Genomic DNA, 27,758 nt, shown 5'->3' with positions numbered 1-27,758 from the left:
TTTGAACACAGACCTTTCTTCGACCTCATCTTCTCTACCTACCGACTTGCTCGTTCACGAGGCATGCTCTCATACCACTGTCAAATCCCCCCCGGATCTCCTCGTGATCGTTCCTCGTACGAGACTCGAATCCTGCAAACAAACGAACAAACAACAAGGGGGTGCAGGCCTGACTCACCACCCAACCATGACAGCCGTGGGCAAGCCCACAGTCTTGGCTGTCCCCACCGAGCCACGAGCTGAGCTAACTAGGTTGACGTACCGACCAATCTCCTCCTCGCGACGTCCCATACCGCCACGAAGCTACCCTCGCGGGCCTCGAGATTGTTGCCGGACGTGAGGCGGCGGGCATGCCTCATCTTCTCCTCCTTAATGGTGGTGTGAATGATTTGGTGTTCTTCCCTTTGAGTCTCCTTCCTCACTTCTTACGGATGTTCTTCTTCACCAGTTCAACCCATCCTGACTGCTGGCTTCGAGTTTTCCCTCCATGTCCTTTGTGATCTTCTTGGAGATCTCTTCTTTGATGGCCATGAGAGTGTTGTCATTGATCTCCCCTTCTTCCTTCTCGGTGTTCTTGACGGCTACCAGTTCCACTTTCAATGCACTCACCTCCTCCTTGAATGCCGTGTTCTCTTGTTCAAGGTCCGTGACCCGTGCATCAAGGACCATGATGTGCCAGTGTAATTTGTTCTCCATTGAGATTGGAATCGGATGTCTTCTTGTTCTCCTTGATTAGTATAACTCGCGGTGCTCGGGAGACCAAGGCCTTTGACACACTTGTTGATACCATCAATGCATATTAAAACATTTAAACATGGCCACAGCCTTAACATATCCATCGTCACTTTGCATAAAACATAAAAGCTGGACAAAACATCCACAAATACTGAAAATGGAGCTTGCATGTGTGACACCGCATAGAGACCGGAATGGGCCGACCCCTCCCCTTGGAGTATTTTATTACCCAAGGAGAATAATATCATGTACAAGCTTTGAGGGCCTTACTCTCCCACGGGAGATGCCGGATTATCCATATACAAATGCCAGAACACAGCCCAACACAAGGCAACCGAACTGGAACACAGACTGTAGGAATGTTGTAATCCATATACCTCCGTGTGGGTACTGATTCTTCCCCAAAAACCACGGGTCTTCATGCAATAGAGTTGGTACAGCAAGTACAACGCTCCATTCAGCCGGTACAGCAAGTACAGTGGCTGGTCCAGCCAATACAGTGGCTGGTACAACAAGTACAACAAGTACAATGGCTGGTACAGCAAGTACAACAAGTATAAATGCTGGTACAGTAGGTACAATGGTTGGTACAGCAAGTACAAAAGCTAGTACAACCGGTACAATGGCTGGTACAGTAGGTACAAGAACAAGGATTGGTACAGCCAGTACAATAGCTGGTACAACAGGTACAAGGGCTGGTACAACAAGTACAATGGCTAGAAATCATAATAAATGATTAATTATCCTTGCCTTCAATATTTCTTCGCAATGGAAGCCTCCAAAACAGTCCCCAACAACCGGTATTCTTCATGGGCAACCTTCAAGAGAGAGAGAGAAAGAGAGTAGCCATCATTAGGGCAGCCTGTAACGGTGGTAGAGGCTAGTGTGTAGCAAGAGAGCCTCCATTAATGAAGAGAGAGGGCTCCAATTTATAGATTTGGGAAATCTATTGCTGGCTCTTGCCCTACATTAGCACATATTCTTCGTTGATAGCATATCTACAACATTTTCCTATAGCAACATACCTTGGGACAGTAGCCCACTCTCTCTGTTACATATCATTAACATTTTTATCCACAGCTTATGGGACAGCAACCCTCTTTGCTACACTCAGCACATTAGTGTTTTTATCCTCAGCTTATGGGACGGCAGCCCTCTTTGTTGCTGCTACACAAAGAACATCAGCGTTTTTATCTTTAGTTCATGGGGGACGGTAACCCACTCTCTACTACATAGTACAACACCTCAGCGTTTTATCATTAGTACACCATTTGGGAAAGCAGCCCACTCTTTGCTACAGTTTATCATCGTTTTTCTTCCACCAATCAAGTATTGCAACTCCCTTATCACCAAAGCTTTCACCACTTCCACCACTCAGGATGGTCGCCATATCTACTCCTCACCACCACTCAGGTATTGCAACACCCTTGTCACCAGAGCTTACACCACCACCACTCGGGATGGCAGCCCTCTCTACTCTTCATCACCATTCAAGTACAATAGCACCATTGTCACCAGAGTCTACACCATCATCGCAACATCACCACTCCACCTTCTGCTGCCCACTACCACCTCGGAGTGCCTTTGTCTCACATCGACGCGAGCCTTCATCACCGACTCTGACATCGTCTTTGCTTCTACACTGGTCTTCTTCTACTACTCCTTAGAGTCATCTCACATCAGAGGACTCTTGTACATATGTTCACTCACCATTATATATAGACTCACTCACGCATTTCATGATGTGTTTTTTTGCTCTGATATCTCGTACATCTAGTCCTTTCGTCCTTTTGCCCTCACAGTAACAATCACTATTCCTATTGTACTAGCCCTTTTGTTGTACCTACTTGTACTTGTTACTGTGGTACCTCAATGGTGATGAAGAGCAGAGAAGGTTGCTGTCCCGAGTGGTGCAAGCTCTGGTGACAAGGGTGATGCAATACCAAAGGGAAAAGAAAACAAATAAATGTTTAATTTATATAAAAGCATTTGAAAAACAAAAATAGGCTATATATAGGGTGGGCGGGGAAAAAAAACTCATATGTTTTTTTCCTCATGATGGAGAGTAAATGTTCTTTCAAAAGATTTTTTTACCTGCTTAGAATAATATTACATCACTTGTGAAAATGGAAAGAGAAGGATCTGATGACAAGTGGAGAGCCACACAAAAGCTAAAGTGACAAGTGTGAGGCCACTTGTCTCACTTTGATCCACTTTCTAACAAGTGTCAGGCCACCTGTCTCACTTTGGTCCACTTTCTTGCCACATGTAACAATCTAAGAGATGGGTCTTTCCATAAACCTTACCTCTAAAAATATCCCAATTAGTAGACATTCTATCATAGACACTTTACCAACTCTTGGTATCTGCTCAATTCCAAATGTAATGACGCGAACAGAATTTCCATCGGAGTTGGGCCAAAAATAGCAACTCTCCTAATTTTAGGAGTGTGGTCCATTGTATTCTAGGATAATACCCCATTCCCAAAGCTTTGTACTTTCCAAATATTTAGACATCCTGGAGTCCACCAAACCCCTTTCATACTAGGAAATGTCCAGGCTGGTGACAATTAGTGCCTTCATTGCCGGCTTGAGAGCCTCGAGCTTCTCTTGGAGACACGGAGCCATTCCTCGAGATCACTTTGCAACACTTCCCACAGGCAAGAAGTAGAGAGAGAGAGAGAGAGAGAGAGAGAGAGAGAGAGAGAGTTATGTTGCTGCCCTGGGGGCCTGAGGAAGGGACTAGCGGATAGGCAAGGTGCGCAGGTGCATGAGGCGAAGAGACTAGCGCACAAGCGGGCGGACAAGGAGACGGGCAGGGTGCGCGCGCGCGCGAGAGAGAGAGAGAGAGAGAGAGAGAGAGAGAGAGAGAGAGAGAGAGAGAGAGAGAGAGATATTAACGTCTACGAGAGGCCAAAGTCAGCCTATTAGACAAAAAATAATACAACTGTGTTCTTCCGGTCATCGAAAGAAAAGAAACAAAAGAAAAAGTGTGCATGTGTCTGGATACAACTGTGAATCATCATGGATCGGTGGAGCCCATATACAAACAATATAAGGGGGGTGGGGATGTGGATGGAGTGCTAAGGCAAGATGCATCTCTATATGCTGAAGGGGTAGTACAAGCATGCTATGCAGATCTATGTCTAACTCCATCCTGTGCCATAAGAGGGATATAAGATATCATACATCGCCGATGCTGAGGCTGTGAATGGCATGAACATGTACCCTGAGTCTGAATGAAAGCGAGCTAGCCTCTCTTGTGTCTCCATCTGGTGTCTCATTCGGATAGCTGCTATCTCTCGGTGACGGAGTCGGGGTGCTCTATGTCCAGACTGTCTAGGTCTCCTCCTGGCTCTCAATTCCTCTGCTCTTTGTGCGGTCACCCCACGTGGTACATCAGCTGGCACTGGCATAGCTCTCTGGAAGAAATCTGTCAGCTGGGACTGTCTCCCACCCCTAGTGGGAGCGGGTGTCTGGAGGAGTCTCTCTCGAGAACTATGAAGCTCCAGTAGTAGTCTGCCAAGCTGTCGCTGGTCCGAGGCCTCCATCAACTGATGTAGTGAAGAGTGCTCCTCAAACAATCCTGCATATCTATCTCTGACCCCCTGGTGGGCTCTACATCTACATACAAAGTGATCCTCAGTCTCCACCACCTCGCGGCACAATCTGCATATCCGCTCAGCTCTAGGAACCCGTGCCGCTCTCCCAGCCTCTATCTCTAGCTGATGTGATGAGACTCATAGTAGCTGTCCAATAGCAACGCGAGAGCTGTGTGGCATGTATACATCCATGTACCGTGGTCGATGTATAAACCCATCCCCTGAGATGCTCATAAAGTGGTCTCTGTAGTACAGCATCTTCGGTGGTAGTGGGCTCTCTGGTGCTGTCCATGTCTCCTGTATGTAGCGCTGCCATATGTCCTGTCTCATCACTCTGTTCCTCTCATTGAGAGAGAGGTAACCCCGTGGAGCAGACTGATCATACTGAAAAGGTGGCAACCGCTCAATGTCTATACCATGATGTGAGAACCACTGTAGCATCTGTGCATACCAAGATCCAGTGTGTCCAGCCTCGGCCAGCTGTCTGGATGCCTCAAAAGCTCGGCGGGATAATCTCTCCATGGGCATCTCCCTCATCCTGTACATAAAGGAGATCGTCTGGAACAATGCCTCCACTGCCATAGGTGGTGCAGCAAACTCAGCTCGAACAATGTCGTGCGGGACAGATGGTTTGCTGCATATCATCCTCGAGAGCATCAAGATCTGTGGTCTCTCCAGCTGTACCCATGTGGAGGCTGCAAGCCCTAGTGCCCAAACCGCTGCTACATACATCAAGGCTGGTGTCACTAATGTATCAAAGAGCCACCCCTTCGTGCGGGGTTCCTGAAAATGTGCCTGATAACACTGACGCTCAAGGCCAGCAAGAGCTGCATACCCCCGGGTCACTCTGTCTCGGACTGCCTGAGCCATGGAGAAGCGTCCAGCTGAGCTAGTAAATGTGATGCCAAGGTGAACATAAGAGCTCACCACCTCGACCCGCCCTCCTGCTAATGTGAGAGTAGTGTGGCTCCTGACTGCGGGTGAAGTGTGGAAGATCATAACCTTGGTTTTCCCAAGGTTCACTGTGAGCCCCTGCTGTGCGCAGAAGTCATCAAGAGCCACAAGGTGTCTTTGAAGCCCAACCTGCGTGTCGGATACCAAGACGTCATCAGCATAAAGCATAACATGGACAGTAATACCTAATAGCTCAACCCCAGAACCTCCTCCCTGTGTGATGTAACCGACCACCTCATCAATATAGAGCCCAAAGAGCGTGGGGAGAGCGGGCACCCCTGCTTCACACCAATGGTGCTAGCAACTGTGTCGGACAAGCCTCCTGGGCATCGGACTCTCCCAAAGACCTGCTCATATAGCCTGTATATGTCCCACATCATGTCTGAAGGTATGCCTAGTGTCTGTAGTCGCCGAAAGAGGCGCTCTCTGGGCACAGTATCAAATGCCTTGCGGAAATCCACAAAGCAACAATAGAGAAGTTGCCTCCGTGCCTTGGCCTGATCAATCAGGCACCTCAATGTAAAAATGTGGTCGATGGTCGAGAAGGCTCGACGGAAGCCTGCCTGGCCTGCTGCTCTCAATCCCCCAACCTCTGCATGAGTGCTCAGCTCTGCCTCCAAAACTGCCCCGTATAGTTTGGCCAATATATGGCCAATCATGATGGTCCTGTAGTTCCCGGGGTCTAGTACATCTCCCGCTTTATGGATCGGCACAATAGTGAGCATCGTCCACTCAGCCGGAAACCCCTCTGACAGAGCTCTGTTGAAGAGATAAGCAAGAAATGGTGCCAATGTATCAATAGCATAGATGAGATGCTCTCCCTGTAATCCTGTATGATCTGTCGCCCGTCAATGTCCCAGTACTGAGCCGCCTCATAAGCTCGCCGCTTACGGCGGGTGAGAGTATGCATCCTCTTGCCTGCCTGCCTCCAAGTGATCTCGCCGCGAGCCCTCTGCACTCGGAGACTGCGGTAAAGGTTTCTGCACTCATCATCATACCATCGGTTCTGGGGCACGCTCCCAGATGTAGGTGGCCGTTATGTCTGTATGTGGAATGGGAAACTCCTCGCGGGTGCGGAGTGAAGTACATGTGAGAGCTGGGAGGTGAGCATGGCCATGGGTGCCGATGGATCTAAGGCAAATAGCTGATCATGAACATGATAGTCGTACACCTCGGCTAGGTCCTGAGTGAAGTGAAAAATAGTGCGTGGTGGCTGTATGATGGGTGGGTGGGTCTCCAATAAGCTCCTGAAAGTGAGGGATAGGTATGTATGATCCGCCCCAATGGGGCATGGTGGTACGGTGAAGTGAGACACCATATCTGCTGCCTCCCGAGATCCCATCACATAATCCACTGTACTACTGCCGCCTCCCACTGGAAAGCAAGTCAACCCACCTGAATCTGGCCACTGAGTCATCCCATTATAAATAACGAGATGGTGTCGGGCCCCAAGCTCCAGCAGATGTTGCCCATATCCAGTGCTGTCAGTCCTCCATCAACGGAGATCCGAGTGGTCCCTGTATCCTCTGTAGCTAGCGGCTCTAGTCGCAAGGGATCCTCAAAGTCATAGATCTCGCACTGTCTGCTCTGAGTCCGTGCATTGAAGTCCCCCATCAAGAAGACTTCTCCCAGTGTCGAATAGTGTAAGATCTCCTCAGATAAGACAGAGTATGGAGACTCACTAGCCTCTCCTCCACCCGGCTCCTCGGTGGTGGCAAACCGCGACCCCTTCGGAGGAAAGTAGCAAAGGGCGATATAAATCCATCTGGTCACTGAGAGGCGTAAGCTAATCCACATGTATCTCGCCTCCGAGTCTCGTGCTACGACTCGAACATGCTCATGTAACCCATGCCTGAAAAGCACTGCAATACCTCCTGAACCTCGGGAGGTGGCCTGTCTCATCCCCTACCGGTGAGCTAACTCCCACTGATAACCCTCAACCCGTGGTAAGCCCCTCTCCGGGCTCTCATGTGTCTCTGTCATCAAGATGATATCCCGGCCCTCCATCACCTCCTCAAGTCTCCCTGGATGTGTCCATAGGACTCCATTACAGTTCCAGATTGCTATGTGTATCTCTTTGTCCTCATGTTGTTTCCTCCGTGTCTCATAGGCCAGATGGCGCTATTCGACCCTCTTCCCATCAATGTAGATGTGACCATCCCTATAATGTGTCTTCTTCCCTTCTTTGCGTTCCGCCTTGATCTTCGGCATGCATAATCTTCTATGCTCCAGTTGCATCCATGTGAGGTCATCATCGAAGTAGATGAGGTCCCCTGGCAAGCTCCTCAAGATAGCCCGTCTTCTCATAAAGCTCATCCTACTCTCCTCGTCCGGGAACTGTAGCACTAAGGCCTTGCCTTTGGTGGAGTCCTTTGGGGTTGTCCTCCATACTCTAGTGAATGGGAGCGGCTCATCCTCCTTTAGTCCTAGCTTGGTACATAGGTTCCGCCCGTCAATCTCGGGCGTGGAGGTAGTGCTCTCTGGTATCCCTGTGACTCGGATGTTGAGGCGCCGGATCCGTCGCATCTTCTCTTCATCAAGAGTAGACTGCATCATGTGTACATCTTCTTGTACCTCCTTCTTGATGTTCTTCTTCATCACTTGTACATCTTCTTGCACCTCCTTTTTGATGTTCTTCTTCATCACTTCTACCCATCCTTCGCGGGCCGCCTCCATTTTCCCCTCGATTGTGTGGGTGAGGGTTTTGGTGATCTCTTCTTTGATCGCCTCTTTGTCCGCCTCAAGAGTCTCTCCTTCCTCCCGTGGACGATTGCGTAAGGATGCCACTTCGCCCTTCAAAAGGTTGATTTCCTCCTGCATGGCGAGCTTTTCCTTCTCCCACTCCTCTTGCATGGTAAGCTTCTCTTCCTTCCATATTTCTGCTTCGGCCTCCAGCTTCCCCATGCGCGTCAATAAGTCCTTCTTGATGGCGGTGATGGTGTTGTCCAATGTCTTCTTCTGGTCCTTGATAAGATCCCTAAGGATATGATCAAGCTGGCTGATTTTGTCATCTACAGACCCTCCCATTGTAGAGGGAGGGAATGTTTGAAATGAGCAAGCAAAGAACAGGCAGTGGGAGAGAAGAAGTGGATGAAATTCAAGTCCCCATTATGTTACTGCCTTGGGGGCCTGAGCAGGGGTGGGAAAAAGTAAGAGAGAGAGAGAGAGAGAGCTGACTATTCAATATATTCATATTGTACGAAAAAGGTAGTACAAGTCTTGCTTGGAAAAGGTGGAAGATCACCTAACTACCCCTAGTCTATGACACAATCACAAGGAGAGATTGAATGAATCACAAGAACTCAACAAGATGCTATTTATAGCCATGAAAAGCCCATCTAGACTAACCAACCTACTATTGGCCAAGTCCCTAGACAAACCCCCTTTCACATGCTGCAACCGACTCAGATAAAGCTCCATAAAAGCTAGCGGACAACCTCCTAGGTTCCTCCTGTACCTTCCCTTACCACACCTAGCTACTACAATTCTTGAATCAAGTCTTGATCTGGTTCTAATCTTATTCTTTATCTTGCTGCCCTTCAAGGAAATAAGCTCGGGTTAAGCCTGCACATGTCTTGCACATGACATCCCCCTCTGCTAAACTTGATGACCTATTCTTGGATGACTCTCATCATCCCATTGTCTATTCACAGAGTCCCGAACATGTCATCCTTCCCTTCCTGGCAACCTTTTCACTAAAAACCTTGCTCGGTCTCCATATCCACTCTAACTCTAATAAAGATCTATGCATTTGTTCCATCTTGTCTCTTTTCCCTTCATACCCTATCCCTGAACACTTTTCTCTGGTCTTCTTTTCCTAAGTATTGAGTCTATGGAACCGTTGCGTGAAAGCCTTTCCTAGTGTGCCGCAAGTGGCACCCGACTCACAAGATTGCCATTCCCCTTGAGCCTTGTGGAACACTACCAACCAACCTCCTGGGAACTTCTTCCATGTCTTGCATTCCTTTCCTTAGACTGTGCACCTTCATTTGGGATTGAATCAGTGTTTAGCCTTGCTAAGCTCGATGCTGTATACCAATGTAACATGCGGAAGCTCAGTGGAAGAATTGGTAACTTCAATGCTCAGAATTCAGCAATCGTTCATGACGAAGATAACACACAACATAGAAGAAGATGTGCAGAAATAGAGAGAGAGAGAGAGAGAGGAGGGAGAAGACGACACAGTATTGGGTCCCGAATACCCTCCGTAGGGCCCCCACCACAAATGGTGTATTTGCTTTATTAGAATGATGTAAATCTGTAAATAAATGTTTAGCCTTGCTGAGCCTGATGCTCTGATACCAATGTAACATGCGGAAGCTCAGTGGAAGAATCGGTAACCTCAATGCTCAGAATTCAGCAATCGTTCGTGTGAAGATAACGCACAACATAGAAGATGTGCAGAAATAGAGAGAGAGAGAGAGAGAGAGAGAGAGATGGGCTGCTGTCCAGGCCTGTGCAGGCTGCTGGGCAGCCCCTGGGCACTGGCTGATTGGTTGCTGGGCAGCCCGCTGGCCTGGCCGACTGGCTGGGCTGGCTCTAGGGCCTGTTGGCTGCCTAGCCAAGCCCCTTGCACTGGCTGACAGCCTGCCCAGCACTTCTATGGGTTGGTGGGCAAGGCCTAGGGCCTTCCTAGCCCCTCTTGGGTAGCCTAAGCATACCCAATGCCATAGTCACAAGGGACGGGGGACGGTAACGGGTGATGGGGACGGGGACGGGAACGGGAACGGGACGGGGGACGGCCATATGTAGGGAACGGGGACGGGGGTAGGAACGGCACTTAAAAATTACTTTGTCAGTACCACCACCTCCATGAGGGGATGGGGTGTGATTGACCTCATCCCACCGTGTCCATCCCGTCGTCCTTCTACATGTAGTTGGAACTTGAAGAGCCACTACCACAAGGAGGATGCCATGGATGATGGATGCCTCCTTGTCACTTGATAGCTTGAGAGAGAGAGAGAGAGGGAGTGAGGCTTGATCCTTGAAAGTTGAGGGAAAACTTGAGAAGTTGAGTGTGAGGGTGGGTGTGTGTGTGTGTGTGTGTGTGTGTGTGAAGCTTGAGAGAGTGTGTGTGTGAGGGAGAGAGTGTGTCTTGAGAGGCTACAGCTTGCTTGTGTGAGCTTGAAACTTGAGACCTTGGCCATTGAGGCTTGCCGCTTGAGGGAGAGAGAGTGTGTGTGTGTGTGAAGCTAAAGCTTGAAGTGTGAGAGGGAGTGTGTGTGTCTTCTTATAGGGAGGGAGGCAAGAGAGAGGCCAAGGCCCAAAGCCTCAAAGGCTCAAGGCCTATGGGCCAAGGCTAAAGGCCCATGAAAAAAAAAAAAAGGTCAATTGTAGAGTGGAACCTTGGTTGACTCGTCCCAAACTGGGCTCACATGGGACTAGTTTCCACTGCAGGTCCTGCACCTTATTCAGATATGTCCACGTGGCATCCAAGTGCAGGATGCACATGACATTCTCTTCGACTTGACTTGACGGAAGCTGCATAGCTTCCAAATAGTCCGTCAATAAAGCCGGATAGTCATCAAAGAAATCTTTGTCAAGCCATATCGCTTCGTGAGTCCCTCGGTCTTGAAACTTCGTGAGAAACTGTCTTTGTCTTCGGCTTGAGCCATGCTTGAAGCGGTGCAAAAGGATTTATTCTAGAACCATTACTTCAGCTTCATCAACTATGTCTGGTTCCGCTTCGTCTTTCACTTCTGAAGGGATTGGACCTACATATGGTTTTAGCCAATTGACATGGAACACATCATGCATAGTCTAGCTCGAAGGTAGCTTCAACTTCATTGAAACCTCGTTGATCTTTCTCTAGACAAGAAAAGGTCCAAAGCTCCGGAACAATCACTTTAGGCATCGCTTGCCCACTTGTTTCAGTCTTTTTTTTTTTTCCGGAAAAAAGATCCTTCTATTAGTTAATGAGAAAACGCCATATGGCTACAAAGCTCACCTCGCAAGGAGGGATAAAACACAATGAACACCTGAGCTCCCCCCCGTGGCCGGCCGCTCTCTGGGGGGGGCTACCTAGTAATACATGAAGGAGGTGAGAAAAGCCAAACTGGCGGCCGATAGTGCCAAATGACATCCTCGTCCCTCGCGGTGAGGAAAGGGCCAGGCTGCCAAGTGCGGAGGAAAGCCTTGCGGCGCCCTCTCATGCGATCCGAGTCTCCCTGGAGTTTCCCCCAGTGTCCTCTCAAGGTGTGGATGATGTCCACCCAGAGGGCCTGTATGACCTCCGCCGGTGGAGTCGTCTGGTGGTCAATGGCCTCCCTGCATCGGGCTCTCCATATGTGCCAGGCCGTCATGCTGCTGATCAACTCCCATCTCTGCCCGACCCCCTCCTGAGAGGCTGCCGAGGAGAAGTCTGGCGTCGGAACCACCGCCATCGCCCTGTCAGAGACCTGGATGGTCACACTGCCAGGAGCGTCCTCATATCCAAGTGCAGGGCCGCTATCCGTGGCCCAAGCTACCGCACCCCATGTCACCAACATCTCCCCTGGAGAACCTGCAAAAACCATCCTGAGAGCGCGCTGCCAGACCTGCTGTGCCTGTGGGCAATCCCATAAGCAGTGCCGCTGTGACTCCTGTGCATGATCGCACCGAGGGCAGGACGCTGGGTGTCTACCAAAAGCAAGCCAAGCCCCCACAGCCAATCCTCTATGCGCTGTGAGCCAGAGAAAAAGTGTCACCTTCCGGGGACGGAAGCTGGCACTTGTCATTTGGAGCTTACTCTTTCCATTCTAGAGCTTTGAAGCCTCAAACCTATGAATTGAAGCACTCCCTTTTCATTTACAAAAAAGGGACGTCTCATCTATTGTAAAGGTTCAAGCACGTTGTGCCCCTGGTTTGATTCAATAAATTCTTGCAAAGGGGGAGGGGCATGTTCCCCTTGTTACAAGTAGTTCATCAATTTTGTCGCTTTCACGTGTCCCTGCGTTACATGGTATCAGAGCTAAGTCTTCTCTTGTGAGAACTTTCTTGGGGTGACAGAATTCTTGGCCAATCCACAAATTACATTCACCATCACAGAAGAAAGAGAGAAGAGCATTCATCAATAGTCTGGAGGTTCTCGACATTCTTTGATAGTGTCTTTTTAGAAGCAAATCCAAAGATTCAAGCTTTGATGGAGAGAAGAGCTAAAGATAAAGTCTTTTGCACATGCACTCTGCACTCAGTGCATGGTGACAAGATGGTTCATCGTCAGCAGTGGAACATTTGTACATTATCAGAACCCAGTAGGATGATATTTCTCATACGCCGTGACCCCATTGTACATCCTCAATCCAGGATAAGTCAGGCACGAGCTACATAGGTCATTCCTCAACCTTAGCGGGTCAGTCATAGCGGGTCAGTCAATAAGTCAAGTCCCTTAACCCACTTGGAGAGAATCATTCATGCATGTAGAGTCAATAGAAGCCTTAGAGTTTCCATCAGAAAGCACTCTGCATCTTGCATAATATGCATTCATATGCTTGTGCATCATTTAGAACATCCCAGAAGCCTTAGGGAATTTACTAAGATTTATCTGGCATTTTTTCCATATTTTATCGTATTTATTTAGCATTTAATGTCATTTATAAACATAAAGTTTATTAAATAAATGACCAGCCAACTTGACCAGCCCCTGGTTAGTATAAATAGGCTTGCATAGGGCTTAGACATTCATTCAGTCTTCAAAAGCTAGGCGCCTTCTTCCTCAGCCTTAGGAGCATCCCCGCCTTCAGCCCTAGACTAATCCAACCCTATTGGAGCTTCTGCTTTTGCTTCTCCACCCTTGGGAGCTTGCATTTTTTCTTCCAACAGCCACTGCAGTTTAACGCAGCAATTCAGCAGTCTCATACAGCAGTTCAGCAGCTCTACAGTCCCTTGCAGATCTACGCGCAGCCATACAAGTCATAGGCGCAGCCAGTCAGCACCTTTTCAGGCCCCAAAACAGCATATACATATGCGTTTCTGCACAGATCAGAGCCGGCAGCTATTCAGTCCAATCCAGCCCTGCGTTTACAGTTCTATAGCAGTCCTACCTGCGTTTTCAGTCCAGCATCAGTTCTACAACAGTATTCTACCTTCTATGCATCATCCATACATGCAACAGTCATCTGGTGAAGGTAACATATCATTCATAAGCATTTACAACATAGTTACATAGCTTAGAACAGTCCACCGCAGTCCTTTCTCAGCCTCAGGTGTGCAGCCCTTCCTCATGCCCTTAGGAAGAGTACATAGGCTCGAGATCAGTTCATTGAGGTGTTTCTGCAGCCGTGTACAGTTCAACCAGGCTTCCGATCCTCCGAGATCTTGCGTTTGGCTTGTCTACAGTCCACAGTCATTCTCTCTAAAGTAATAAAGCAAATACTATCTCGTTATCGGGATAGGGGGCCCTTCAGTGGGTACTTCGGGACCCAATCTGGTGTACAGTTCTCATATATCTCTCTCTCATCTCTTTAAAGTTTGAAGTATTAAAGTGGATTGCTAAACTCACGAAACTCAGGATTCAAAAGACGGTGTGAGCATTTGCATGACAGGATCTTCCAATACAAAGACTTCTGCTGCATATTACATTGGTATCAGATTCAGATTGTCCACATACACCGTATCCTAGCATGGGGGCATCCTTGGATGGTTAGATTGCGTTCCGGCATGACCACCGACTTCAGCATCATGTCTACAGAAGACAGTACTCATCAGCCAGAAGACGTCTCCCCCTAAGGAGACCATGTTCTTCCGCCTACAACGGACACCATAGCTCTTCTTAGAGCTTAGAACCAGCTAGCTGCTCATCGAGCATATCCAACTCTTGGAGGCAGCCGCAGCACGTTCTCCTCCGCCTCTAGCAACACCCGACTACATCTCCCTCTTCTTTCAGATGGAACAACAAAGGAGAGAGGATGAGGCCCGAAGGAAAGAACAGTTAATTAATTTATTCATCAATTTAATGCTCGTTTTCCATTAGCTAGGATCATAGACCCACAAGATAAAGTCCACTTAGCGGATCCCCATCTCAATGGTGAGGCAGTCACTTAGTGGCAGCATTGGTCTAGTATTCATACAGACCAGGCCACAGGTGTCACAGCCTTTGACTAGGACATCTTTGTCCATGACCTGAAGACCAGATTTCTCCCGCCCCAGTACATGACCGGTCTGAAAGATGAGTTCTATGGACTCAAATAGAACGGATCCCCAGTGCTTCAATTTTTTGGAAAGGTTATCACTTTACACAACAGTTAGGGCTATCTGCGCAGGCCAAGATGGAGCAATTCATTCGTGGATTGGATCCTAACATTCGGTTCACAGTTCGTAACTTTGAACCTAGTATATATGACCGGGCTTTGACTCTCGCTCAGAATGAAGAAATGAAGATGAACGGAGGCAAGCCCAAGCAGTCCTCACAGTCTAGTACCAAACCCCAACAGGAAAAAGGGTAATTCGTCTTCTAAAGACACTAAGACAGACACCCGTCCTAGCTCTAGTTCAAGAGGTAAGGAATCCAAGCCTAAGAAGACCCCTGAGAAAAAGGCTCAAGCAGGCATCACTAGAGGCTATCTTCCTCCTAGAGGAGCAAAGACAGTATCAGTCAGAAAACCGATGTTTTTTCTGTCATACCATTGGGCATGGTAAGAAAAATTGTCCAAAAAGGCAAGCGGAGCAAGCCTCCAAAGAGCCTTCTGCCACAGTTGCCGCAGTATCCCCCGCTCCTCCAGACCCGCTTGCTACCACCAATGCAGTTCAGATCTTACCTTCTATGCATTCCATGCCATCCGTCGTACTTGATGCTAAGCAAGAGGGTGAGGCAACAACCACACAGAAAAGCCTGATCTGAGCTTATGGCTCTGCCAAGGGCCGACAATTCATAATCCTTTTTGACATGGGCAGTTCTAAGGATGCCATCTCTACCCAGTTGGCTACCAACATGAGCTGTATCTTAGTGCCCTATCATTTGGAGTTAGACGGGTTTACACCTGGTCTCCACATCCACATATCTCAACAGGCACAGCAGTTTTCTTTTCAAGTTCAAAAGGTCTCATTCCAGCAAGATTTCATTGTCTCTCCTCTTTTGGAATGTGACATGATCTTAGGAATCCAATGGTTTCGTCAGTATTTACCTATTCCCAATTGGGAGCAGGACACCTTTATTATCTCTAAAGGTTTTCCTGAGCCTATCATGATTCGGGGGGATAGGAGCATTCTTGGCGTTCCTATGACTTCTCATCTCCAAGCCCGACGAGCTATGTGCAACGGAGCAGAAGGAGCATTGATTTCTCCTCAGACAGCTTCTATCTCATCGATAACCGCTGTCTCATCATCTTCAGTCCCTCAGTTGGCAGATCTCCTTTCTCATTTAGACATTTTTAAGGATGATCTTCTACCCGGTATCCCACAGTTAGCTTTACCTCCTAGCAAGTTTCCCTCTTGTCTCTTCAAGACTTTCAAGAGCAAGCTAGAACAACATTCAGTTCTCAAACATTTGAAACATGTTCCTTATGGACACATTTTCACAGTCACCACAGACCACCAAGCACTTAAGTGGCTCTCGATGATGCCAAGTGCCCATTGAGTGCTCAGCATAGTAGACAAGGTCAGCTCTTCCAACAGGTTGGATGAATGATTAAGTACATCCTTGGTCAGCATAACCTAGTAGCAAATGTTCTTAGTAGAAAGACCAGCATCCCGACCAGTCAGGAGTCTACCATTCTCAACATCTCTGGAAAAGACTTAGCAAGCATAGAAGATCGGTATGTCGATTCCGCAGAGTTCGGTACTCAACCCAATTCCGCAGAGTTCGGTACTCAACCCAATTTGTCCCTCAATTTTAAGCCTGGCCATTATTCAGTTCACAGACAGACATGTAAGTTTAGACGAGATATCCACTTCAAGGAAGGGGATTGGGTCTATCAGTGCATCATGAAACAAAGATTGAAACAAGTGGACAAACATTGTCCCAAGCTTTCATTCCGTAGTTTTGACCCTTTTCCAATAGTTAAGAAGTTAAGTAATGTCTCCATGAAGTTAAAGTTGCCTACCAGTTGGACAATGCATGATGTTTTCCATGTTTCTTGGCTAAAACCATATGTTGGTCCAGAAGTGTTTGATGTTTCAGATGAACAGCAGCCAGACATGGTAGACGAAGCAGAAGTCATCGAGCCCGCACATATCCTTCTTCATCGTTGGAAGCATGGTTCCGGTCGACGAATACGTCAGTTCTATACGAAATTCCGAGAATGAGGTACCCACGAAGCCGTATGGCTAGACAAGGAGTTCTTTCAAGAGTACCCCCAGTTGTTGGCGGACTACTTGGAAGCCATGAACTTGCCGCCAAGCTAAGCAGGAGGGAATGTCACATGCACTCTGCACTCAGTGCATGGTGACAAGATGGCTCATCATCAGCAGTGCAACATTTGTACATTATTAGAACCCAGTAGGATGATATTTGTCGTACGCCGTGACCCCATTGTACATCCTCAGTCCAGGATAAGTCAGGTACGAGCTACGTAGGTCATTCCTCATCATTCATCCCAGAAGCCTTAGGGAATTTACTAGGATTTATCTGGTATTTTTTCCATATTTTATGGTATTTATTTAGCATTTAATGTCATTTATAAACATGAAGTTTATTAAATAAATGACCAGCCAACTTGACCAGCCCCTAGTTAGTATAAATAGGCTTGCATAGGGCTTAAACATTCATTCAGTCTTCAGAAGCTAGGTGCCTTCATCCTCAGCCTTAGGAGCATCCCCACCTTCAGCCCTAGACTAATCCAACCCTATTGGAGCTTCTGCGTTTGCTTCTCCACCCTAGGGAGCTCGCGTTTTTGCCTCCAACAGCCACTGTAGTTTAACGCAGCAATTCAGCAGTCTCATACAACAGTTCAGTAGCTCTACATTCCCTTGCAGATCTAGGCGCAGCCATACAAGTCATAGGCGCAGCCAGTCAACAAGCACCAGAATAGCATATACATCTGCGTTTCTGCACAGATCAGAGCCGACAGCTATTCAGTCCAATCCAGCCCTGTGTTTACACTTCTACAGCAGTCCTACCTGCGTTTTCAGTCGAGCATCAGTTCTACAACAGTATTCTGCCTTCTGTGCATCATCCATACATTCAACAGTCCTCTGGTGAAGGTAACATATCATTCATAAGCATTTACAGCATAGTTACATAGCTTAGAACAGTCCACCGCAGTCCTTTCTCAGCCTCAAGTGTGCAGCCCTTCCTCATGCCCTTGGGAAGAGTGCATAGGCTCGAGATCAGTTCATTGAGGTGTTTCTACAACCGTGTACAGTTCAGCCAAGCTTCCGATCCTCCGAGATCTTGCGTTTGGCTTGTCTACAGTCCACAGTCATTCTCTCTAAAGTAATAAAGCAAATACTATCTCGTTAGTGGAATAGGGGGCCCTTCAGTGGGTAATTCGGGACCCAATCTGGTGTACAGTTCTCATATATCTCTCTCTCATCTCTTTAAAGTTTGAAGTATTAAAGTGGATTGCTAAACTCACGAAACTCACGATACAAAAGACGGTGTGAGCATTTGCGTGACAGGATCTTCCAATACAAAGACTTCCGTTGCATATTACATCTTTGGAGCTTTCTTACTACGAAAGTTGCTACGATTGATGGTGCTGCAACAACAAAAGCCTACTTCAGTATGAAATGAGTCTGTACTTCAGGAAAGTCAAAGACCATGAAATTTACTTCACCCACCATCATCGGAGAAGGTAATCAAGATGTAACCTCGAAGTCCTACCATACCAAGCCGCCTCAAAATCCTCATAAGGACAAGGAGAAAGCCAAAGAACCACAAATGTCCATGGTGGCTGATTCGCCCAAGGTTGTCACGGCGAATGAAGTAGCGGTTCATAAAGAAACTTCGCAAGTAGCTGCCAAGCACGAGTTCAAGCCCGAAGAAAAGAGCGTCAAGTTTGATGCTTTTTATGGTAAGTCAAAAAGCTGTTTCTTTCATTAGGCAATTCAATGCTGCTTTTGGTATTATTCAGAAAAGTCCAAGATCAAGATGGCGAGAATGCACTTGAAGGATGTTGCCTTTGAATTGGTGGCTCAAGATTGTCCATGAAGAAAGACCTTGAAGGACTTCCAAGGAGATGTTGAATAAGAAGTTTTTACCTTCATACTTTGAAGCTCATGTGCAGTAGAAATGGGATGAATTGAAGCAGAACCAAGGGAAGAATGTTGAAACTTATATCAATAAGTTTGTTGCAACCTCCTAAAAATTCACATCTCTCAATGAAATTCCCTCAAATATGGAGACGAGGAAGTTTATACATGGCTTAAATCCAATGCTTTGACAGGCGATCAAGATGACAAAACCAAACACCTTGGAAGCAGCCGAAGATACAACCATAGAAGCAAAAGAATTGCATATGCCTTGGACAATTCGGAAGTCCTACAAAGAAGAGTTCCAAAAGAAGAAGGCCAAGGTGTTTGACCGAAAGAAGTCAAAACAACAAGAGCAGAAGCAGAAGAATGGTGGTAAACACATCTGCCATCCAGAAGGAAGCTGGCGTATCAAAGGCTTGCAGGGTATACCAAGGAAAGAGGTACATCATAGGAGATTTCCAGCACTATTGGGGTGAAATAGGGCTGCCCTCTTATCACCCACTCTTTTCGGCCTACTTCAACTGTGGAGAAAAAGGACATATGGCTAAAAAGTGCCCCAATAAGCCAAAGAAGGAGAATCAGCCACAAAAATCACCTCAAGTGAATGCCCTCCCTGAAGAACGCTTGCAACAAGAGGATACTTCTTCAAAAAAGAGGAAGCTGTTTATGGCTTAGGACAAGGTTGCCAACCAGTATGTTCTTATCCACTTTGATACTAGTGATACTCACCAGTAAATCCATCTTGGGATCGTTAAAGCTCTCATCAAACTCCCTAAGGAGAGATTTGGCACTCTGGAAATGTTAGGTGTTGCCTTTGAAGGGATGCAATCTCAAAAATCACCCCAATCCTCGAGAAACTTAGACTTGAGATAGGGGAGTATGTAGATCATGAGAATTTTGCTATGGGAAATCTCAGCCATTGTGATATTGTACTTGGTATATGCCTTGGCATAGGAGAGTTGATCTAGCCATTGATTGGGACCAAAGCAAGTTTAAGTTTCCTTTCAAAGGTAAGAATATATCTTTTGATGTGGGAGTGGAAGGAAACTCTATTTCCATGATATCCCAAGTACAAATTTCCAAAGCAATGAAGTCATATGTTTCCTTGTACTTGCTTTTTGTAAAAGACTCTAAAAATAAAGAGTCTGAGCCTAAAGAGTCTCTCTCTAGTTTGGATACGGAGAGGCTTGATTTCTTATAGAGGTATAAAGATTGTTCTGCAAATTCTTTACCCGATGAACTACCACCAGAGAGGCTAGAAGATCATCAAATTGACCTCATTCCTGGGAGTTTGCCTCCAAACCAGCCACCTTACCGCGTAAGCCTAGCCCGGCAGAGGAGGAGAGGTAAATGAGTTATTGGAAAAGGGTTTGATGTTGTTGCTATATAAGTGACCTTGAGGGCACATATGAGTTATTAGAGGTATCCACGTAGCAGACAGGAGAGCTGCTAAGTGTGTGCTAAACCTCAAGGCCATGGAGCTGCAAGCGGTGGCTTGTCCCGGCGGTATGGGACGCCAAGTTGGGGTCATGTCAGCTTGGTAGGTTCGCGGTAATCAAACCTCAGGCTCAAGGGTGGTTCAAGGCATTAAACCTATGGTTGGCTCGTGAGTTGCTAGCCAGAATCTATAGCGATCATGCGATGTGCACGATGCTGGGTTTATGAAACCTTGTTAGGGTTTCTCTCGTATGCGATCAAACCCTAGTCCTCACGGTGTTCTAGGTCACATGATCCTTGGATAGGTCATGTGGGGACTAACAAAAAGCCCCAGCATGGCTCCTACACTCTCCCCTTGTCTACCTTCGAGAACAGCCAGCCATGGCAATTCTCCTCGCTCATTTCATAGTACATACTCAACACCTAAGACGATGTTGTATACATACAAAATATACAAGTAGGAACACAAACCCTTCCTAGTATTTTCAACAAAAACCAATTTTGATTGTGTCCAGCAAGATCATTCAAATCATACCAACCATGGTGACTCAAGGCATACAGTCCATTGATGATTGCTGACTTTCCAACGTTGGGGATACCCACTACCATTATCGACAATGTTGGTTTCTCCATAAGATCTTTGAGTTGATGACGGATCTCGTGAAACAACTTTGCACAAAAAATGAACATTTACTGAGAGGCTTGCATACGTTACACATCCCTAGAAAAAAATCGGTAGTCACACATTAACAAATCCATCTGGGCAGCTAACCTCACCAACTTTATTGAGTCTTTGTTGTGTGCATTCACGAACACAATGGGTTCCTTCTTTGCCTTAAAATAATCTATCCATTTCTGCAACATATAAAAAGTTAAAGCAAAACCAAGCCCTAGTCAAAATAATCAGCATGTAAAAAAGTTAAAGCAAAACCAAGCCATAGAATATATATATACGTATATATTTATATAAAACATGGATGCACCATATGCATACATGCACAAACATGAATACATACATGCTGCTGCTAGAAACAGCAGCCAGCAGATATGCGCAGGTATGCAGCTAGACCTTGGATGTGCAGAATGGCTGTACAGGCCTGTACCAGGATGTACAGAGCCTGGAAACAGCCGTACAGAACCTGCCACAAGCCGTGCAGCACCTGGATAGGCTGTATAGGCCAGGTGGTAGGCTGGCACAGACAGATGGCAATGGGTGCGCGCACGCACGCACGCACGCACACACACACGTGGTTGGTGGGCTGTTTTTGTAGAAAAAGCAGGCTGCAGTCAACTATAATAGGGTAGCATTTTTTTAAAGAAAGCTAATGCTATTTTTTGCTATAAAAAAACCATGGAGGCTGTTTTTATAAAACAGCAGGAGAAGAGAAGAGGGGGGGGGGGGGGGTGGGCAGTTTTTAGCACACAGTTATTCAAGGCCTAGTTTTTGGGGAAAAAAGCACTTGGGTGTTAAGGCCTTAGAACACTTGTACTTAGCCCACGACGGAACTGATTGAAGGTAGCCCGTTGCAGGGATTCTCAGCCGGCTCATCTCTCATGCGTGGAGTACAGGTGGGTCACCTTGTTTTGCATGCTTTTCTCCAGTTTCTTGCTTAAGAAACATATTTTTTTCCCCAAGCTTTTTTGAATTTCAGAATCGGTCACATGGGTATCTTGCAACAACAGACCTTTCTTTCTCTCTATTTCTCCCTTTGCCATGGCAGCACGACTCCACTTTGTTGATGAGGTTTCTGACCATGAGGAAGATCATCCTCAAGGGTCGGGCGAGAAAACTTACTTCAAGATGCAGATGGCACAACTTTGGGCAAGAGTTTCAAGAAGAGATCTAGCTCTAGCGGGTGCAGGTGGTTTTACTTCAACAGGCAGTGATTGGTGCAACCGCTTCCGCGGGACTAGGTCTGGCAACAATAGCTACTTCTTTCACACATGCAGCTTTTGCGGGTGATAAAAAGGCCCAGGAGGTGGTTGACTCTTGGCTCAACCGTTGAAATGTACACTTCAAATTCCAGAAATTCCTTGAAGCCCGAAAGATTCAGATGGTTAGAAGTCTCCTGAAGGGAAAAGCCCTAACATGGTGAAGAGAACTCAAAAATAAACTTGGGCAGAGTTCAAGAAAACATTCCGCGATGAGTAGGTTCATCAAGGAGGAGGATGAATTTGCTATTGTGGCCAAGTTTATGGACTTGGACATGAAGAACTTGTCTTCATGTCCAAGTTCATCAAGAATAAAACTGGGCAAAGTTCGATACACAGCATTGCAAGATGAGTTCATCAAGAAGGAGGATGAATTTGATATTGTGGTCAACTTCACGAACTTGGACATGAAGAACCTGTCTTTCAACACATACTTATTGTTGGAAACATGGCAAGGTCCATGAGGGAGGGAGGGAGGGAGGGAGGGAGAAGATACATAAAATCTAGAAGTTGACAAAGAATCCCTCTTGATGCCAGTGAAGATCCTTTTGCGGCATCGTTTCCAAGCAATGGATGCTTGGGTCATCCTTTTAGGCTCATGGACCAAGGCAGAGCACCCAAAAGTGGATGTGTTAGATGAAGAAGTGAGTGTCAATACCAAACACATATGCCTTGAGACAAGCATCAATGTTGAAAGATCCGATAGCTCCATGAAAGAAGCATAGGATTTAGACCTTGTGGTGGTCTCACCATCATAGGTTGAAGCACTTGGTGGTGGAGCCCAGCCTCCTCCTTGAAGGAAGCAAATCACTGAAAGAAAGATTGATCCATTGAACATCTTACCGAAGAGACATCTAGCAGTTAAAAACAGGTTGATGAAGTAGATGAAGAAAATGTTGATGACAACACACGTGTTGCATTTGCATGCCTTCATGTTGTAGATTAGTGTAGAGGCCCCTTGTTGATGATGACTTTAGAAGGCATCCATGTGTGAAAAACACACGGCTGAATGACTTATGGCTGCAGGTTTATGTCATCTTGTGTAAGCTTGGCAGTGGATACTTCATGATGAGAAAAACGCTGACTGTATGCTGGTCATAGTATGGGACACTTCATGGGAAGAAAACGCAGATCAGAGAGCTTTTATACGAGGACAGAACGTTGATTATAGGCTGGTTACAGCATATGAAAAAGAACGCACCATACATGGCTGACAGGAGGTGGAGATAAGGCAGCTACATGGGTTGCATGGGGCTGATAGGCAGCTAAGAAGAGGTGGCTATATGGGTGAGAAAACACAGCATGTGAAGGGAAAAAAACGCAGCATATGAAGGGGGTGGCTCATGAAGAGAAGGCTGAAAACAGAGAAGTCCTAAAAATGCACAAAAAACACCCCCAAAAAAACCCTAAAAAAGAAAAAACCCTTAAAAATGTAAGTGTGAATGGCGAGAAGCATGGCAATGGATTCAGCCTAGCTCTAAATCCATGTAGGAAATTATGTTGCTAGGCCCAGAAGGGAGTGAGTGAGAGTAGAAGGAGAGGTGAGCCATGGTGTGTTGAAGTATAGACATGGATATGGAAGAGAGAGAGAGAGAGAGAGAGAGAGAGAGAGATGCAATAGACACAAGGAAGCAAGATTGCAAGAACTCAAGTGATACTCATTACTTTGGCTAGAATGAAATACAACCCAAGACCTTGCCTTTTATAGGCACTAGGATTCCCTTATCGTTAATCTCTTAATAAGAGGTGGTTAGCACCTAATGTGTTCACACCAAGACTTAATAACCCTTTTACACTACTGAGACTCTGATTATTCCAACACTTATAGAGATTCAGAGAGTTGCTGCGTAAAGAACAATCATAGCAGGACACTGGAGGATGCCATTTGGTATGTTACGAATTATGAGGAGACCATGGCCGACCAAACTCAAAAGAACGTCTCTCAAAAACCTCAAACCTCAGAAATCTTTGAGCAAACTTCCACGCTTTTTTTAAAAGTCTGAGAAGGTTCCACAGAACCAAACCCAATCTTCAAGTGAAGTTTGAATCCAATCCGAAGAATCAGTAGCACCAGCAAACACCCCAGAACATTAGGGCGGGCAGGTGTTTCTCTTGCATTTAGAAGGGCCATGAAGGTGAGCTATCCGAAGGCAAAGACCAAGAGAGCTCATTTGACCAAAGTAACAAGTAACCCTCAAATTTCTTCCATAGATACTATTGTTTTAGGTCAGAGTGCTTGCATGGAATGTGTTTTCAGCATGGCAATCTTTGGTCCTAATGACTTGGTATGTATGTATGGGTCGGTGTTAGGGGTGATTGTGTCGGAATGCGCAGCAGAATATGAGACACACAACTGAGAGCAAACACGCGCAGGACTCCACGCTGAACAGAGGCCCACGTAGAAGAAAAACGCCAGCCTGCAACAAACTGAATTGGGAGCAGGAGAAGAAAAAATGCAGACAAGAGAGTGGCTGGGTATGAACTCTGTATATACACAAGAATCCCGAATCTATGATACACAATGGCAAGGGCTGTGGGGGTCCATTTTATATGGACCCCAGGCAGCAGTCAGCCTGCTCCAGAGGCAGCCGACAGGGGCAAATCTCCACGACCAGCCCTCATAGACCAGTCGGCCAACAACCTTGAGTCGGCCAAGTCAAAAATAAAGACATGTACAGTCGGCCAGAAGAGATGCGCCTGCATCCCACGACTACCCCCAAAGCCATGGAAAAATGAAAAAAATATGGGGAAAAATACGAAGAGTGGGGAAAAATGAGAAAACACCTAATAAGGGCAGGCACACCCACAAGAGGCCCTGGTGTATATGTATAGACAGGAGATGACTTCTAGCACCCCCTCTCAGTTCCTGGCTGTGAAACCAACCACAGGGAGCTGGGGTGCCGCCTGAGCAAATCCTGAGATAGCGACTTCGTGAAGAGGTCCACCGTACTGTCCTCCGTCGAACAAAACTCTAGCAAGATGTCATCAGCAACGATCTGTTCACGAACAAAGTGCCTCTGGATGACCATGGGTTCCTCCAATGGAAGCCCAATCCTACAATGCAATCTCTGTAACCTCACCACCTCACAAGCAGCATCACAAGCAGCCCGGTACTCTGCCTTTATCAACGACAAGGCAAAAGATGATTGCCTCTTACTACTCCAAAAAATTGCTCCTGGGCCTGAAGTAGATCTCCTCGTGTCTGGATCTCCTCCCCAATCTGAGTCACTCCAACCGTGGAGTCGAACTCCATCCATCAATCCCCCTCCTGTGTAAAAGAGTCCATGATCCTTTGCATGCCGCAGAAACCACAGGATACGCAATCCTGCCTCCCAAAGAGTCATCTGCAACCATGAGCTCAACTGCCTCATCCGGAAGCTCACGTCTAATCTGGTGTCAATCAACCAAATCAATGAACCATTCTGCTTCAAAGTCAAAGAGGCATCACACTGCTCACAAGGATCAACACCTGTTACGGTGCGGCATCAAGCACATGCAGGACAACTATGGACAGCCCATAGCACTCCCACATCAACCTAGGACAACTCAACATCATCGTCTTCTTCCTGTCTGACTCATAGAGCAAGTCAACCAGCCATCAAAGGCTGTTTTCAACAGTCTACCAGCCCTCAGTAGCCTCAAAAGAAATTGACCAACAGCAATACACAAGCTTGCAAGCCCCCGGTCAAAAGGAAAATTGTCCAGATGCTCTCAACCAACCCTTCCTCTCTGTTTTTATCATCTGTCCAGCCTCTGTTCAAGCTGTAAATCAGCCGGCCAGCAGTGGAGAACATGCAGAAGGGGTCGGCCAGCACCTGCCATGCACCTGTTAGGTTTTTGTCGCGGTAGAAAGTTGTAAACAGCCTGTAGAAGCAATCAACCAACTCCCATGCACCAGAAAAAAGCACGCGCCTCACATAAAACTCGAGTCTTACTCAAGATTAGAGCTCCTCCACCAATTTTAGCTCCCACGTGTGCTTTTTTAGGTCCAGAAGGGAGCGCCTACTTATTGTCCAATGCCCAGCTTTTGGCCGCCACGTGTATTAAATAAATCCTGCTAAATGTGTACTCACTTATACGTTGTCCGGCCACTTATAAGTGAGTGTGAACCTGCACCAATAATTACTAGCATGTGAACTCATAAAGCTGTAAATTGAGTTTTTGGGAATACTTACCACCTGCAAAACACATGTAGACCACCTGTCAGTCCCAAATAGGTGTACGCATACACGTCCACAAGGTGCCCAAGCGTCCCCGGCCCCATGACCAACGCAGGCAAAAATCTCAAGCATTTTCCAGGCAAACAAGACAAGTCATTCAAAGATAAAATCAAAGTCATGCACACACATGAGTGCAGCTAGACTGGAAGAAAAACCCATTTGCTCAGCTGTATCCGATAAAATGTCCAAGGCTCATGATCCTTCCAGAACCTTCCCAGAACATAAATACAAAAGATCTCCAGGATAGCTAGTCCCAGGGAATTACATCATGTCAGGCTCCATGAGCCATACATGTACACCATGTCAGGCCCCACCAGCCACACATGTACTATCATGTTAGGCTACACCAACCATACATGTACTGTCATGTCAGGCTCCATATGCCAAACACACACCATGTCAGGCTACACCAGCCATACATGTATGTCATGTCAGGCTCCATATGCCACACAAACACACCATGTTAGGCTACACGAGCCATACATGTATGTCATGTCAGGCTCCACATGCCACACATGAACAGTAGAAAACTAGAAGCTATAAGGAATTTTGTGACAGTTGGATGATCCAACCTGAGTATTGGATCTTGCACGATGAGCCAACTGGGGGAGGACGAGATTGCCCGTCAGTAATCAAAAAATCTCAAAATTGGGATAGATCACGTGGTATATTTTCTTGTGGGAGCTCCAGTAGGGCGAGAATTGTCAAATGTGTGGACGTGTGAATTATTTCACTGTTCTTCCAATGGTTCACCTGTAGGGTGGACCATGACATGGGGCGGAGGTGTAGTGCACCAAGACATAGTTGAGAAAGGATTGATCACCTTGACTCAACGTTAAAAGTCTCAAGAAATTTTCATCTGGTGTGTCTTTTGGGTGAAACACTATTTCGGCCAGGAGGTTACCAACTGTTTCGAGGCTTTAATCATAGAAACATTTCAACCCATTTCAAAGGGACGAAACGCATTTTCACGTGACTATGTTTTGTGTGAGTCCATATTTTCTAACCTTGCTATACCCTATCCTTAAGCAAGTAGTTACCCTATGGTAGACACAATTTACACGAGACTTGACAAGAAAATCGAAAGGGCAATTTGGATGGGGGTGCTAGAATTGGGTGGGTGAATCTTTTATCCAGTTTTGTGTTGGGCTATGTCGAGCTCATGGGCATTTCTTTCAATGCTGGCAATAGGTCTAAGCGAGGAGCTCCATTGATTTAGAACAAGACTCGGGCATTTTTTTTCAAGAGTGTAAATGTCCTAAGTGGGGAGGAATGTTATGTACTTAACACTAACCCTTGGGGTTAGAAACTAATCTAGAAAGGTGAGGGAAGCCCTGGGATAAGAAAAAGCTCACGGATTCAGGTGGCTAAGGTTCAAAATTTAATAAATCCAAAGTTATTATTGGATATTTATGACTAGATTGTTATTTATAGTAGCAATAAGCATTGTATAGGTGAGCCTTGAGTTATTATTGATTCATTGTAGACCAAGAGGCTTACTCCTGCCATGGGGGCACTTTTTCCCTCACTAGAAGATTTTTTCTTCAAGCATGTGAACACCCTGTACTTATTACATTGTGCTTGCACCAACTTACCAACATCATTCAACAAAGTGGAGATGCATGCCCCTCAAATTGGAAAGTGTCTATTTTGACATTTTGGACAACTTAAATTTCTCCACAGACCCTTGGGAAGAAATTAGAGCACTTAACTTAAATTTCTCCGAGGACCTTTGGAAAGAAATTAGAGCGCACTTGGAGAGACTGTTC

The 27,758-nt window shown here is 46.5% G+C and overlaps 1 protein-coding gene across 1 annotated transcript in view; it reads right to left on the bottom strand.

Moving 5' to 3' along the window:
- The window catches only part of LOC147626080 (short integuments 2, mitochondrial-like), a 39,924-nt gene that overhangs the window by 10,968 nt on the left and 1,198 nt on the right, over positions 1–27,758 (bottom strand). Inside the window, exons 3-4 of the mRNA XM_086817645.1 lie at positions 20,615–20,692; positions 20,377–20,506 (exon numbers count right to left, since the gene is read on the bottom strand). Coding sequence (XP_086673771.1) covers positions 20,377–20,506; positions 20,615–20,692 — 208 coding nt within the window. The remainder of the gene's footprint in view (positions 1–20,376; positions 20,507–20,614; positions 20,693–27,758) is intronic.

The sequence above is a fragment of the Cibotium barometz genome, chromosome 23 (assembly GCF_041138505.1).
Source record: "Cibotium barometz isolate CiBa-2024 chromosome 23, ASM4113850v1, whole genome shotgun sequence".
In the NCBI taxonomy this organism is placed as follows: Eukaryota; Viridiplantae; Streptophyta; class Polypodiopsida; order Cyatheales; family Cibotiaceae; genus Cibotium; species Cibotium barometz.
This window is presented reverse-complemented; position numbering and strand designations above follow the sequence as displayed.